This window comes from Hippoglossus stenolepis, chromosome 23, assembly GCF_022539355.2.
Source record: "Hippoglossus stenolepis isolate QCI-W04-F060 chromosome 23, HSTE1.2, whole genome shotgun sequence".
NCBI lineage: Eukaryota > Metazoa > Chordata > Actinopteri > Pleuronectiformes > Pleuronectidae > Hippoglossus > Hippoglossus stenolepis.
Window position 1 is genome coordinate 13,119,112 of NC_061505.1, and position 16,051 is coordinate 13,135,162.

Consider the following 16,051-nt stretch of genomic DNA (forward strand, 5'->3'; position numbering starts at 1 on the left):
TCTCCACAAATAAAATGTGTCCTGACTCTGTGTCCTTTTCCTCCCTGTATCTGTTCTTCTAGAATGCGGATGACATTTTGGTAGCATCAGCTGAGTGTCCTAGCGATGACGAAGATTTGGAGGAGTGTGAGCCTGGAAATGGTGAGTCAACTCAGGGAGTTCTGTCTTCATTGTGCTTGGTACAAAAACAAAGCACAGTCTAGAAACGTACGTAGACAAATGCTGTGCTCCTTACTGCACTTTCATGTGACACTTGATGACTGCACAGCCCTCTGTATGCAGCTCTGATTGTTTGATCCAAACTCCTTTCTTATTGGTTTTCAAAGCAGCAGGCAGTCTTCAGCACTGCGCTCCATCAAGTGCTCAGCCAAGTGGTATTATCTGGCATTTACCCAGCTGTTGCACCGATCTCCTGCCTCGACTTTAACAAGGCAGGACAGTTTCAACGTGGAAACGCAGCTTGTTCTGCGCAGCGCACAGCTGTAGGCTGGCAGGCCCGACGGCTGAGGCGCTGTTAGTACGAACAGCGGGTCAAGCAATGTTCTGACACCATGACAGGAGGTGGAAGTTAAAGGCCACGTGTCTAAATCCCTGCCTCTGTGGTTTCTAGCTCTATTAAGCTGACCACGGTCAAAAACTGCCAAGAATCCCACACAGTGAAGCAGTGTGATTCAAATCACTGCTGCCTCTAAAGGAACAGCTCCCAAACACAGACACACAGATCCATAGTTAATGATATTTTATCTTGAAAGATCCTGTTTGACAGCGTAATGGATTTAACTCTGGTGTGGGTAGGATAGAGATAAAAACAATTGCCTCAATGAAAACTATGATTATAATATATTGTTATGTTATTCTTCTGAATATGCAGTAATACGACCTTAGGCATAAGAAATCATTAAAAACTAGCAACTTTAATGAAAAATACTTAAATATTAGATTCAATCTGAAGACCTGACTTTTTAAGTCACAGTGAAACAGAAGTTACTATTCTTATCATCAGTAATGTGAAGTACCTCAAAGTGAACATGTACATCCTGTTAGTTTTAAGAGAGGTTTGTCAGATCATTAAATTTGATTGGGTCATGCAACGGTAGGTGTGGTTTATAACAGGAGATTACGGAAGAAATAATTAAATCAAACCTTAAATATTATGAGATTCATGAGCCCTCCTCCCATTCTGCTTTGTAAGTTACAACCAAAGCTCAAGTGTTATTTAAATCAGTATTATTTATTTTACATTTTTGGACAGTAAACAGAAAAGAGGCAGACAAGTCACATAGACACAACCTGGGTAGCAACTGCTGCGGGAGAGGACAACCCAGCAAAACAGTTTGTAGAGATTATTATGGGCTCAATTCAAAGGGTTTTACAAAATAAAAAGAAAGGCAAATAACAAGTATCTCTCACTAATCTTAGCATGGACCCACCAAGGCGGGTTTGGGGACATTTCTTGTGATGGTCCTGAGGGTAGAGCGGACAGTCACAATAACCATAATATCTTTGTTTGTGAAAAACGCTTCACTCTGTTAGTCAATTTGAAGAAGTTGTTGTAGGGATGGGGATTAGAGGTTTTGCTGGACTGTTGATGGCATATTTTAGTGATTACAGTAATCAGTATGTTGGTGTGAGGAGAACCTGATCTGAGCTCAAGTGTGGCATTCCCCTGTGGTCTCTGTAGGTGGTTGGGACAGAAATAGAGGCTCAATTCCCTTCTTATCGAAAACAGAAATGAGAGTTTTTCAGTGGATGCTATTAATCTCCTGTGGGGAAATGCAAGTCTCTCCCTCTCTGTCTCTCTCTCTCGTGCCCACACACACACACACAGAGCAGCAGACATGCTTACCTTTCCAGACAGACTCTTGTCTCTCTCACTCTGTGGGAGTGAAGTTTTCTCTCTGCAGCCATTTCTCCTGAGAAACAACAAACACACATGCTCCGTACACACTTTCCAGATAACACCGGAGTTCCTGCAAGGTGCACCAGCGGGTCGGATAAGCCTGGGTGAGAACTGTGGACAAGGAAAGAGGAATCAACATTGTCCGTAAAACATGTCCCCTCTCCATCACTGCTCCGCAAACACAGGCCTGTAGTCATTGTGTGACAGCAGCGATTCCCAGTGTTTTCAATTACATGTGAGAATGGAGCTTATTGAAGTGCCCTCAGGAAGGAGGAAAAATGTTAAGCACAGTTGTGGATTTTCTATTAAGCCCAGCAAGATATGACTGCTGGGAATTCATGGGGATCAATACACCACCTTCTTATAGAGCCAGTGGAGCTCCGTCTGCTGAACAGATGTGTCTACCTGCAGCTGTTGTACTACCTCACACAATGCCAGGCATGCAACTTATTTTCTTGCGACTCCATCTTGCTCCAGGATTTTTTTTAACTGCCTAGTGCTAAGTGATGACCCTCGATGTGAAGAGCTGAGATGATGATTTCCAGGGCAGCCGCGGCCGCTTGCTCGGTGACGGGCTCAGAGTGGGTGCAAAATGGACCGAGCAGGGGAGGCATGGAGAAAATGACCAGAGGAAGCGATGATCAGGAAAGAGCTGGAAGGACTGCGTTTGTGAGGGACTGAGCCTCATTGAGATTTGTGTCACGTTCCTTTGCGCTCAGAGCAGAACTGAGAAACGGGGAGAGGAGAGAGACAGAGCTGCTGAGAGAAGAGAAGGAGGAAGCCGAGGAGAGGAATGCGAAATTGAGAGTGTGAGCGGAGTGAAATTTGCGTGAACGATTCCCGCGTTTCCCACCAGGCTAATTAAACTTTGACTTTGTCAGGAAGCCTTAATTACATCACCCACTTAAGGCTTTGGTGTGGATCCTCCAGCGTTGTTAATGAGTCAGGAGAGCGACCAGACCCAGGAAGTGGGAACCTGGATTACAGTTGAAGAATGTAGTGGGTATGGAGTAACAAAGTGAACACCCACACACAGAAATTCAGATAGATACATTATTTGTATGTTCACATGAACACACTTAGATTAAAAGCATATATAGACAATAATTGTGACATAGACAGAGAAATGATATCAACATCTCTTCCTCCAATATGAGCTCATTAAATCTCTTCATCTCAATGTTCTACTTCGGGTCTTTTCTCTACCTCAGCACGACCTCACTTTCCTTCTTTCTTGCATTCCTCCCAGCTACTTATCAGCAGCAGGATGTTAGAGGCACTATATGGGTTTTACTGTGACAAGATCAGAGCTTAGAGGAGCTCCTCAATAATTCATCAGACACAGTCATCGCAATAGAAAGAACCTGCGAATGTTCTTTTTAGGGCAACAATTGCAACTAAGAGATGTTTAGAGATGTGTTTCAGTGTTAGATATCCATCAGTGTGATTCTTAAATGATCTCTGTTTCACAGGTTAGATGTTTGGTTCCACTGGTTTGAATTCAGTTCCGTGGCTTAGATGTTTGGTTCCACGAGTTAGATGTTTGGTTCTACAGGCAAGATGTTAAATTCCACAGGTTGATTGCTTGGTTTCACTGGTTAGATACTTGGTTCTACAGGCTAGATGTTTGGTTCTACAGGTTGATTGCTTGGTTCCACAGGTTAGAAGTTAAATTCCACAGGTTCGAGGTTTGGTTCCACAGGTTCGATGCTTCAGAGGAAGTCTTCTCATTTTTAAACATTCTTCACATTTGATCATGTTGTGTGGAAATTATGATCAGAGTTTAGGTTGAATTTTATGAATTACTAATAAAAATAAACTAAGTGGTTTAGAATGTGTAAGAAAAAAATAGCTAATGAATTCTAAAACAGGGTAGTATAAGGAATAATACAGGATATAAAAATAAACATAATTAATTGATTTCAAATGTCATTAATAAATTATCAACCTATCTTAATTCATTATTTATTACTAACTAATACATTATAAGATGCAATTTTGATAACAAATTAAATAATTTAGCAAAAATAAAACTTAAATCTGCTTAAAACTGCTTAGACATTGGAGGTACATTAACAAAGAGAAGGATTATAAGTTTATAGAGTCAGGGGAGTTATTACAACAGGTGAGTCAAAACAAAGAAATACACAGGCTGGTGCTCAGTCTACTGTTAAATACACGGAAGTTTGTTTAAATCCCCCTGTAAACATTTATTTTCAAAACACATCTTATTGAAATAATAATTAAAACCTGGTGTTAACACAAAGCAGTGTATGAAAGAAATATAATAAATTGTGTTTGTGTGCCCCTGTTTTCTCAGCAGGGGGGCTTTCTACTCACACTTCAACTTGTAAATACACATCATAGTTTCTCCCATGACTATGGTGAAAAAAAACCCACTGGTTTACAATTTGCATGAACCACATAACCAGGGTTCCTGCAGCTCCTTAAATAGTCTTAAATTGTCCTAAATTGACCATAAATGTGCTGCAAAGTATTGCATTTGCAGTCGGTGCATTTAAGGCTGATGGGAAAATGATCCCGACAGTGTCCTACCACAAAAACATCTGGGAAACGTTAGTCCTGAGACACTGCCAGTTTTATGTTTTTAATAGCGTAATGTTAAGTATTCATATGGGCAGTGCACGTCACAGCACCACACAATTCCCCGTCTTACAAATCAGTGGTCAGCTACGGAACTGCAATGAGCCCTGTAATGCTCACAGTGATGTCTCCACATGTCAGCTGTAGTGTGTGCACCATTCAACAGCTTAAGTTTCTTAACACAATCAAACGACTGCAAATTCACAAAAGAAGCAGTTAGACCCAGTGATGTATCATTTATATTACTTTAGGCTACACTGTAGTTTTAGAGAAAACACCACCAGTACTCAAGAGATCTGCCGGTTGCAGCTTGTGCACAGAAGCTAAAGTTATCTCACAAGTGATGCTGACTGGTTTTGATAGACACTAACGTTACCTTGGCAGTTCTGGTAGGTAGCCTGGGTTAATCCATTTGGCCTGCCGTGGTAAACCAGAACTATCTTGTGTGGTCGATGTAAGTGAGCACTTACATAATAGGTATGTGCTTGAAAACTAGTTTCATGGTAAAGTCAATGAAGCTTTAGATTAGATTCACTTTATTGTCATTACACAGTACAGGCACGATGTAATGCAATTAGGTGGCTCTAACAAACAAACAAACAAAGGGCAATTGAGTTTCTGTCTCTCTTGGCCTGGTAAACAACAATGAACCCTCCCTGGTGCCTGGCTGCTTACACCTGCCTAACCATAATATCACCTGGTGCTCAGTACCTTCAAAACAAAAGCATAAACTATCAAAAGTAACTAAAGATACCTAAAACAATATGACTATTGTTTATTATTATTATAAAGGCATAATCTAACTAGTTATATTAAATGAAACAAAAACTAAATAAACAAATGTTCAACTATTAAACACTTAAGAAAACAGTAAATAGCTCCAACAGTTTCCCTCACTCAATGTCATTATTCTGATATCTTATTAAGCTTATTAATAGGTTTACTTAAATGTTTTTGACGTCTTAAATTACATTTATTGATGTCTTTAAAAATGGTGCAAGAACCCTGATAACCTAGTTATTCAATTTTCTATCACTTGTATTTTCCAGAGGCCAGTTAGCTTAGCAGTGGTTCTGTTAAAATATGCCAAAATGACCCTTTTATTTAATTTAACAAATACACTCAAAGGCATCCGGCGTAAAGGAGAAAAAAACAAGCTGCAGCAACAGGGCCACTGCAAAGCAGGTGCAAAGCAGTAGATTTTGAAACCTCTGCATCAGGTAGAAATTCTCTGTGCATGTCGGAGATTCACATCATCATGAGATGGAGACACAGCCTGGCAGGAACAACAAATCCAGCCAGCTTTATATGGTGGGTCCAGGTGCTACTGAGCAGCAGGGAGGTGACTCTGACTGTCGCCAGTATGAGACACCACATGAGCAGGGCATGATTTCTTTGTGTCTCTATAATTCACTTTGCCTGAAAGCGACAGCAGCAGTTTATGGGATTACATGTATGAAGAAGCAGCAGCTTTTTTTCTTCTTCCTGTAGCACAGATGATAATGGCCACAACTGTACCTACTGTGGCATGATTTGAAAGCAAGCAAAGGAAAATGTATTGTGCTCTGACATGCTGTTGGATTTTCCATCTGCAGCCTAATCAAAGCTGAATTACAGAATCATCAAACTCCTAACAACCTTTTTGCTCTAAATATTTCAAATGGATGCGAGCGGGGCAACATGAGCGGCAGAATAACGACATATATGCATCAGTATCCATCTGCCCTGTTCTCCTTTTGAGTAAATAGGAGGGTGGGGGGGGGTGACTCATACTGGCAGCCTTGTGCGTAAAGATAAAGAAGAAGTGTCATCATGTCGGCCAAACGTGGTTACACTGCCTCAGCTGTTCAAATCATTGGAGTCAAACTCAATCAATCAGGCTCAATATCTTAGAGTCTCCCTCGCTTTAACGCTTAAACGACACTCGCACAATGTTACAAGAAAGAGACGCCCACGCACTGGAATCACGCTGTATGTATTTTGAAAACAAATATTTGCATCCAAAATGGTCTCACGCCTGGTTTTGGTTCAAACCACAAGGTGACTCAGTTGAGAGTAAGAGCTTTAAAGCAAAATAGGCTGATGGCAGTGTGTATGAAGAGTTAAAAATACCTTAAAACCTCATGCTCACGGTGACAAATCATGTTCCCCACTTTTTCTATCAGTGTGTGGTTCTTGGCAGCGCTTTAGCAGGTGAACACATGTGTTGTTTGTGACTTGTTATTTTTCCCCTCCCAAACTAAACTGTGTCAGCCTGCTGCGAGCCTGCCTCTGGGTGTCGACTGAACAATCACAGCTGCATACAGACAGAAAGCAGTGCAGTCGTGGGGACGGGGAGAGCCAATCTAAGTTGTTGATTGGTTTAAACTATGGGTGCTGTAGGTCTGGGTCACACAACAGGAAATGAAAAGATGGTTCACTCGATAACTGCCTCCAGTTTTGAGATGTGGCTCACTGTGTCTGAGGGCTGAGATTCATTATCTTTCCAGTAGCCACTGCCTGCCAGTCATATGGGAGGATGCCTTGATGCCTCCAGGCTTTGGCTGTTAAGCACTAGGGCACAACAGAGTGATTCAAGTCATTTGTCTGTACATATACTTTTTAAGATATTAATATTAACCTCCTGAGAAACAAAATGTTCCTATTTCGGCAAAGATAAAGAAGTAGCCACTGCCTGCCAGTCATACTGGATGTCAACCACATGTACTTCAAGTGGGGCACGCAGTGAGTGGAGGTAACTCCTCAGTGATGGGTGGGCTGCACTCGGAGCAGCAGGTATAAAGCTTGAAATTGCACTTTCAGCATCTCTGCAACACAGACAGATGGCAAAGTAAAGATAGCAGCAGCATCTCACCCTCAGTCACGCATTCATCTCGTATCTCTGAGGTCCCAAAAAACTGTGCTTTTTTTTCCTCTTTCTTCTCTGACTTTGACAAGTTATTTAAAAAAACAACCCACCAAAGATTTCTTTTTGAACGCACTAAACTTGCAAAATCCTGCTTGGTGCTTTGTTCCTTAAATGTGCCACCATGCTCTGCTGTCCTCTCAGCCTTCAAGGTGAAACACAGCCCTCAAACACAGGAAAAAAGAAAGAAAATATAATAGAGATAGAGTAACGTGAGCATTGCCATGGAAACTATATCCTTTCTAGCGCTAGCATTGAAATGAGAAGTTCAACTCTTCCTCTAAGTTTTCATTTCCTTTACAGCTCTGACATTTTGCTTAATTTTAAGGCCTGTTTCTGTCAAGTGTGTTGTTATATGCTGATGTGTTGCCGGGGCTTTGTTAACTCAATGCATCACCATTTTTAACAAAGCAATTCTTTGAGTGAAAATGTATGGTTGTATAACTGACTCCGTTTGAGGGGCGGGTGGCTGAGCTGATTAAAGGTCATGGGGAATTCTTACAGTCCCCAAAACGTCCCCTATCATCCCAGAAGTGCCCGACCCAACCCCTCTCCCACTGAGTCACACTGATTTACCTCTTCAAATGAACAAAGAGCCAGAGTCATGATTTTATGCTGGTGATGTTGGCATTTCTTTGGTCATGTGTTGCTGTTACCTTCCCTTTTTTCTCCCAACAAGATGTGCCATGATCTAATCCCCCCTGCCATGTTTTTTCTAATGTTTCCTTGACTGTATCCCTCACAAATTCAAATGTAGTGTATAATAATGATATTCTGCCATGCTCTGTTAATATATCCACAATATATTTAACCATTAACCCCAGTTGGGCTTCCATACACTGGTAGAATTCCTCCTTCTTACAGTTGACTTTATTCTACATCCAAATAATCGTTATCTAATCTGGGTGTTCATTTTACAGTTGGATACAATTAGATTACAATTTTAACTGTTCACTAGTGGTGGTGGCTGTTTAGGAAGAGCTCGATTGCCCCATGTTTATGTCTGGTGGTTGGGAGGGAAGTGGGCATCAGAGACTCATGTGAAAAGAGGGCAGCAGTGTTTAATATTGTGTGTCTCAGTGTACTGTAATGTGTACTGAGAGTTTGGGTTGGAAAGCAGGGGCATCGGTTTCCTGCAGCCACTCCTGAGGGTTTGCACAGAGATTAAGCCAATGACAAATGAGAGTTAGAAACCACCATAGGGGGAAATTGGGATCGAGCCAATTCTTAAGAAATTGAGGAATAGAAACACATTGAATGACTTATCAATATACACCCAATAAAGAACAAGAAGAGAGGAGGTAAACAAGGGGGGGAAGTTGTTTATCACTATCCAAGAACAATCTTACACAGCTTTCTTTTTGTAATTTTTTTTTCATGCAAAAATCATGCGGCCAATTTGTTGATGTAAGTGACCTGAACCTCGTGGTTTGCTATCTTATTTAACCAATCACAGCAGAAACGTGTGAGCGTTAGTGTAGTAAGCATTGGTAAGACAGGAAAGTTAGCAGTGAAGGATAGGCTGTCTAGTACAATAGATGTTAAGTTGTTGAGTGTAATTTGTAGTCTGCTTTTATCCTGTATTAGTCATATGACATGTCAAGTTTAGGGAGTTAGGTCAGAACAGGAGCAGAGTAATGGAGAATTTTCTTACAGCTTGTAGCTTATTTCAGCTCAGAGTTAGTCAGATTATTAACTTTTTAAATAGAACAGTCTAAACTTGTAGAACTAACCTCATGTTAAGTCTTAGTGCTGTTCTAATACTGGTGTTGCTGTATTCATTTGAACTGTTTTCCTCTGTTGACTGGAGGTGGTCTCTTTCTCAGGTGGTCTCTGACACTCTTTCCCTCCATTCTCTCTTTCTTGTCCTAGGAGGTGAATTAGTGTTGCCAATAATAACGGTGGACTCCCTAGACCCCCCATCCATCGCCACCCACTACCCAGTAATCCCCCCGCCCCCAACCACCTACCGCCCTTTCCTCACCCTGCTCGAAACCACCAAAGAGTCCCTCCCCTTGCCCAACGGCCGGCCCCCATGCCCCCTGGACCAGGAGGACTGCGAGGAGACCATCGAAGTGTCGGCATACGGCTCGGGGGAGATGACGGAGTCTGATGACGAGGACTATTACAAAAACTCGCCCCTGGTCACCGACAGGACTGTGCTCCCTCCTCCCCCGGCCGCCGAGGGTGGCGTCCAGAACCCCCGCGACCGCCATTTCTCCCGCTCTCCCAACTCACACCGCCCACCTCTCTCCTCTACCCCCACGGCCAACCCCGACCAACTCAGCCCGCGCATCAAGCCGGCTGCTGGCGGCAGCAGTAGTAGCAACAACATCCCTGCTGGGAAAATGAACACCCGGGACCAAGTGCTGCTGCCGCCAGCCCACCCCTCTTCAGACCCGGGCCACCGTAGAGTCCCTGGAATAACCTACCCCCCAAATTTCCCTCATGTTCCCACTCCAGATCCCACGTCTCCTGAGAGAGGGCTCCCAGGCGCTGTGGAGGTGCAGCAGTCCAGCAGCACCACAGGAATGGTGGTAGGCATCGTGGCAGCCGCTGCACTCTGTATCCTCATCCTGCTCTACGCCATGTACAAGTACCGCAACCGCGACGAGGGCTCCTACCAGGTGGACCAGAGCCGCAACTACATCAGTAACTCAGCCACGCAGAGCAACGGCGCCCTGGTGAAGGAGAAACAGCCCAGCACTGCCAAGACGGTCACCAAGAACAAGAAAAACAAAGACAAAGAGTACTACGTCTGAGGGAGCGCCACCCTGACACACAGAGACAGACAGCAGACGCACTTAGAGAAGGAAAGAGACAACAGAGAGAAAGAGAGAGAGAAGGAGGGAGACAGGCGGTATAAAGGAAAGAGAGAACATAACAGAGGGTAATTCATTATAAACTCAGTATTGTCAGGTGACCCTTCATGGTTCCAATTCCAGTCTATTCAGAGGGAGCAAAAAAAGCCAAGGTGACATCGTGGTTGTGTTCAGTACTTTCTGATTCTCTAGACTTCTTATGAACTGTTGACCGTGGTATGTTTTAGGGAAGGCTGTCGCACCTCAGATCTCAATACTGTGCCAACACCCTTGTACCAAATGCTGATAAAACAGTGATTTATGGATAAGTATATGACAGGTTATTTAATATCTTGAGTACTGTAGGAAAGCACCACCATCAGTATTTGGGTCTGTACTTCATTCTGAGGTGAGCTTGTGGTGAAAGCCGTCACCTGAGACAGTATCAACTTAATATTTTCCAACTAGGCTTGAGTTAGCAACATGAAATCCCTCTGTAAAATCAAAATACTGCCAAATCCAGCTCCCACCACCAGATGTCTCTCTCTCTTCCTCTCATTTGCCTGTGCACTCTGTTTCTCTCCTTGTCTACGGCGTTAATGCAGCTGATGCAACGTAAACTCTGCCGTGTTTCAAGCATGTAGTATTCATTTACGAAAAAGAGATAAAAACTGTTTTTCTTTCTGTGGAGTTTAAAAAAACAAAAAATATGACAATGATTGATGATCATAACAATGTTAAACGTAGCAACTATGTGAGATACCACCGCTCCAACCTAACGGATGCTAACTTGTACGTTTAGCCGCCAAAAACTTGTTGAGGCCAAAACCCCTTGGTCGTCCTTTCCAGCAGATCTGTGTCATATGTTTCTGGGGCTCCGAGGTGCCCCCTAGTGGGCCAGCAGAGAAACTGTCACGTCCTTGCAGTTACTAATCACCGGAAAACAGAAAAAACCTCCAGCAAACAAGATGAACTATGTTCTATAAAATTATAAATATATGTATAGACGTTGCAGAAACCTATGGACCTAAATTGTGAGCGAGTGGAAAGGTGCGAGTTTGCTGATATTGCGCAGCGAAGATGGACTTTAGGATTTTTGACGTCAGAACAGTCTCACTACCCAAGTCCTCTGCCTCCCCCCGACCTCACCCTTTCATGAACAGGAACAGGAACAGGATGACTGATGCAATGCCTTGCTGCAAGACTCAGTCACTTTGGTTTGCACTGTTCTTTTTTTATTTGGTTCTTTTCTCTGGAGAAATGGAAGACATTTTAGGGAAATTCTGAGTTGATTCTTGCTGGAGTTCCACTGTGGAGAGAGAAACCTTGCAGCTGAAAAAGCAACTGTCTTTTGCCCCTCTCTGGCCTGACTGGACTGATGGCAGCCAAAAGGCAAAGCAAACTTTGTGGGAAGAGCACACAAATGACAAGGGTGAACGGCAGTTCCCTGGAAGATGTACAACAAGAACTCTAGTATTCCAATTTTCTCAACTCTATTAAAAAAAGAAAACTGTACCATGAAATGAAAAGAAAAATCCAGAAAAAAGTTTGTGAAATGTCTAAATATTTGACTCTCATTCCATTACTAAGAGAAATGTGTTTTCCCTCCTATCATTCCTGTTTGGAGAAAAAAATGTCTATGATTCTGGGAAACCAAAATGTCTATGTACTTTTCTTTTGGTAATTGAGCAAATGAAACCACACGTTCTCCTTTAAATTCATCTGTCATTCGCAATCTATTTTTTATCCTCCATCTTTGCCTTTTTCTCTGTATGTCCTCATTCCCTGTGGAGTAAGCAGGTTTAACCCATCCTCCATCGTTTGTTTATTACCTTTTTCTGTCTATATGGCTGGAGACAAGATGGCCACCATTTCATTTGACAGGCTCCATCGATTCACTGTCCTGCCACGTTTGTCTGGTTTCGCGCCTTCTCCATTCCAACCGTACTCCTCCCAGTATCTTCCTGTTCTTTCTAAATGTTATTGTAAAGTGTTCCAGTGAGATGACTCTAAATATGTGTACATTAACAGAGGGAATACACTTGGTTATATACTTCTTACTCCCTGTGTTGCGTGGTCTCTTCATCATCTCCCTTGATTTCATCTCTGAAGCTGATGATTTGGACTAAAATTTTAACTTACATCAAACTCATTTGAAAGACTCAGATTCTACTCAAATGCTCTACATGCTGCTGTATTTCATCATTCCACAGTAGCTCCGCTTTAGCAACCTAGAAATTACAGTCACTGTCACTTAATGGCAGAGTATTGCTTTGACTAGAAGAGTGTACATTCACTGTCAGAAATACAGTTTTCAGTGAAGGACAATTTCATCTCCTTAACTATATATCATGGGCCCTATGTTTTAGCCAGATTTCCTTTTCCTCCTTCAGACTGTTGAAAGTTAAGGGGGAAGCGCAGACCTGAGGCAAACACTGCACGGCATGAAATTTGCAGGTGCAAGCAGTGCTCTGAACACTAGGGGGTCGGCCGAGTATCAGTATAAATGCTGATATTTGGCATCTTTTACGATTATCTGTGGTGTTTTTATCCGATTGCCGATCAAATGTGCTACTTTGGCTATGATGCAACCGACCATCCCACCCACAGCACTGTCTGACGTCACGCCTATCATCACTGAAGACTACCAAAGTTCCGCAGAGGAACGCTGTGTTTCAGAGGTAACGGCCGGGCCACACTGGCCATAAATAATATAATTTTCAGTATGATATCATCATACATCAACATGTATGTTATTCTAGATTTTGACAACCAGAGTTTAATTTTTACTGCAAATTATCGGTTATCGTTCGACCCCTACTGATTGTAGTCTGGTCTGTAATTTGTATTAAAAGCAGAAAATGTTGGATGTGACCACACCGACATATTTTTTTTAGATTCAGTTTGACTTACACTTCCCGAAGATATTGTATATTATCTAACTGCACCCTGAATTCACTGCATATAAACTTCTAGAAATTATAGGAAGAAATTCTCTTTTTGTCCAGACCTTTCTGCACATCAGCATAACTTTAGAGGAGCCAATTTTTCAAAATATAGGATAAAAATACAGGATTTTTTGGGTGTAATTAACTATGGAAACATTATACTTCCTGATAAGGAACAGGCAGGGGGAGGCAAGCATAGTTCTCTCAATTTTGTCTGAGGGTGGCCTACAGTGTCAGACTTTTTAAAACCCTTGTGGAGAGCAGGGCAGACTACACTCTTTAATATGTTTTATCAAGTGAAACAAAGCTGGAGCTTATTAGTGGTACAGAGAATGTTTTGCTATCACTTACCACAACAGAGAGGTCTGGATCATCTCAGGACAGCACATCCGGAACTGGCAGGGATCATTTGTATTCTTTGAGAACCCCTGTACAGTGGCGACGTGTTGACACTGAAGTAAAAAGAAAACAGTCAACCACTGTACTGATATGCAGTTTCTTGTAACTTGTGATCAGATCTGCTCAAATCTGAAAATGTGTTTTCATTTTATGACTAACAGAGGTGTTGCTTACCTTCATGTACTCAGATGATCAGTCAAGAGCGCTTTTGGATAGGTGTTGCTTGGCTGTGATCCCGGGGGACTGAAAAAGAACCAAACAAAACAAAGTAAGATCATCTAATTTGCCTGCACTGACTGAACATGTTTCAGACCCAAACAGACATTTCTTCTTCTTCCGGTCTGCTTCTTAATTTCACTAAAAATTGTCAGCTGAGAAGATTATGAGAGTATTGTATGAAACAGTGATGACTTTCAATAAACCAAGTCTTATTGTTTGGTCTGGAAATCCACAATTTGGAACCATGAAAGTGCAACAATCAGTGAGTTTTCAGTCTTCAAGGACAAACTTCATCACGCCTCTAAATGAAAGGACTTAGAAAAGACTACGACCAATCAGCTTGGTGAAGACGCTTCGCAAGAGGCTCTAAGAGATTAAATTATTCCCCCAGTGACAAAGACCAGACGATATCACGGTAAGGCATTGAAATGTGAGTATAGTAAGTCAGTAAGTGTTATACTATACGAGGGCATCGAATCTCATTGTTTTTTAATTGAAAACTGTCATGTTATAATGAGGAATAAAAGAGTCTTAGTATAATAAAAAGTATAAAAGAATTCTACTAGAGTATAGTAAGGGTAAAAAAAAAACTAACAATATTGGCCGTGCATTTTAACAGACCCGACAAATCTATGACTAAACTAGTTGCCAACTATTTTTAAAATTGATTACAAACGATTAAATGGTCTAGTTGTTGCAGCCTTAATCACTACATCCCTGCATCACATCATTGCCTGGGGAATAGAAGACATGCTGATGATCCAAACTTTAGAGAGCAATAATACAAATGAAGAACAGAATCAAACACCTCTCCAATCAGGAACAGCAGGCAGCCACTGAGACTTTACTTCTCTTTAACACAGATTTTTGAAAGACAGAGGCTGATAAGTGCTCTAATGTTTCAGTGGTGATTTATTCATACTATTAAAGATGGAAATCTGATAATATTCTAAGGAGCTATGACATTCTCCAAACTCTATTTGACCAATGTCAATTCTGAGCTACACATGCACATAAATCTCAGTATCTAGGGCTACTGTCAGTGCTTGATAAATTAATAACTTACAATAAATTAATACATAAGCCTTTTACTATAATACGATAAAAAATGTCTTTACGGTCTGGTTCCCTCTGCAGTTGAGGTAAGTATAGGCCACAATTTGAGAATTTATCACCCTCGCACATCTGACTGAACACCGCCATATCGTTTTCACTCCACTGGTTTTGCATTGGACCGGAAGAAGGACGAGGTGAAGAATTGGGCCGTTGTGTGACAGGTCTCATGGGAAGTAATATTGGATCAGTTTACCTCTTTTGCCAGAAATTAGCCCCTGACCACACAACACTAATGTGTCCGTCAAGATGAATCTGTGGAGGCAGAGGCTGCTAGAGGTGACGGAACCAGCACATCAGTTTCACACGGTCGGCTGGAACGCAAACAGAGGGTGGGAGTTGGGCCTTCCTCAAACGTTCCTCTATCACAGTACTAGTTCTCTTTAAACCCTGGCACACCATGGTAATCGATAACCCTCCACAAATTACAGGTGTAAAATAATAGTAATTAAATGGGATGACTGTACAGATGCAATACAAAGCATTGGAGAAACATGCATGTGCACTCTATATACCCTAATCAGGCAATCTTGTGTTTTCAGATTATGATAATGCCATTTCACAATGATGTCATCAGAAAGTAATTTGAAGCATAACAAATGACTGGTTAATCTAAATAGGCTGTAAATATATAATATCATTTTCTGATTTCATAGTGACAACATCAGTGCCATGTGATCAGCAACTATATTTCAATCTATATAAGTTTTCGATCACGTCTATAGTCGAATAAGATGCAGAGAGATGAATGACCTTATTTTCGGACTTCTTTGTGACGTCTTCATGTCACTTTCCATCTTTAGATTGACTATCTTGCCTTATTATTTGCAGAAATATCTTTCCGAGCATATTTTGTTGCCTTTGGACTACTCAGCTCCAGAAGTGAATCAACTGGAAATACCCTTCAAAGTAATATTCCCACCAAATTTGGTGAAAATCTGTCAATGCTTTGTTGAGTTATTTTGTATATACACACACTCATATGACAACTATCCCAGGTACAGTATGTGTATTACTTGGCCGCCTTGTGCATCAGCCAGCACACGAAATATGAATTAACAATAACAAGACCATCACTGCATGAAACAAATGAGCAATACATTTGCCTAATCTGCAAATCAGTGAGTTCATGACAACATGAAATAACAAAGTGATCTGTGCC

At 41.7% G+C, this 16,051-nt stretch overlaps 1 protein-coding gene across 8 annotated transcripts in view; it reads left to right on the forward strand.

The window, feature by feature from the left end:
* Positions 1–12,270, forward strand: part of nrxn2b (neurexin 2b) — a 544,842-nt gene extending 532,572 nt beyond the window's left edge. For 7 of the 8 annotated variants that reach the window (XM_035149292.2, XM_047338920.1, XM_047338919.1 and 4 more), the window contains 2 exons: positions 63–141; positions 9,282–12,270. In XM_035149292.2, coding sequence (XP_035005183.1) covers positions 63–141; positions 9,282–10,171 — 969 coding nt within the window. In that variant the 3' untranslated portion in view covers positions 10,172–12,270. The remainder of the gene's footprint in view (positions 1–62; positions 142–9,281) is intronic. The other variant, XM_035149298.2, reaches the window with a different exon arrangement.
* The last annotated feature ends 3,781 nt before the right edge of the window (positions 12,271–16,051 follow it).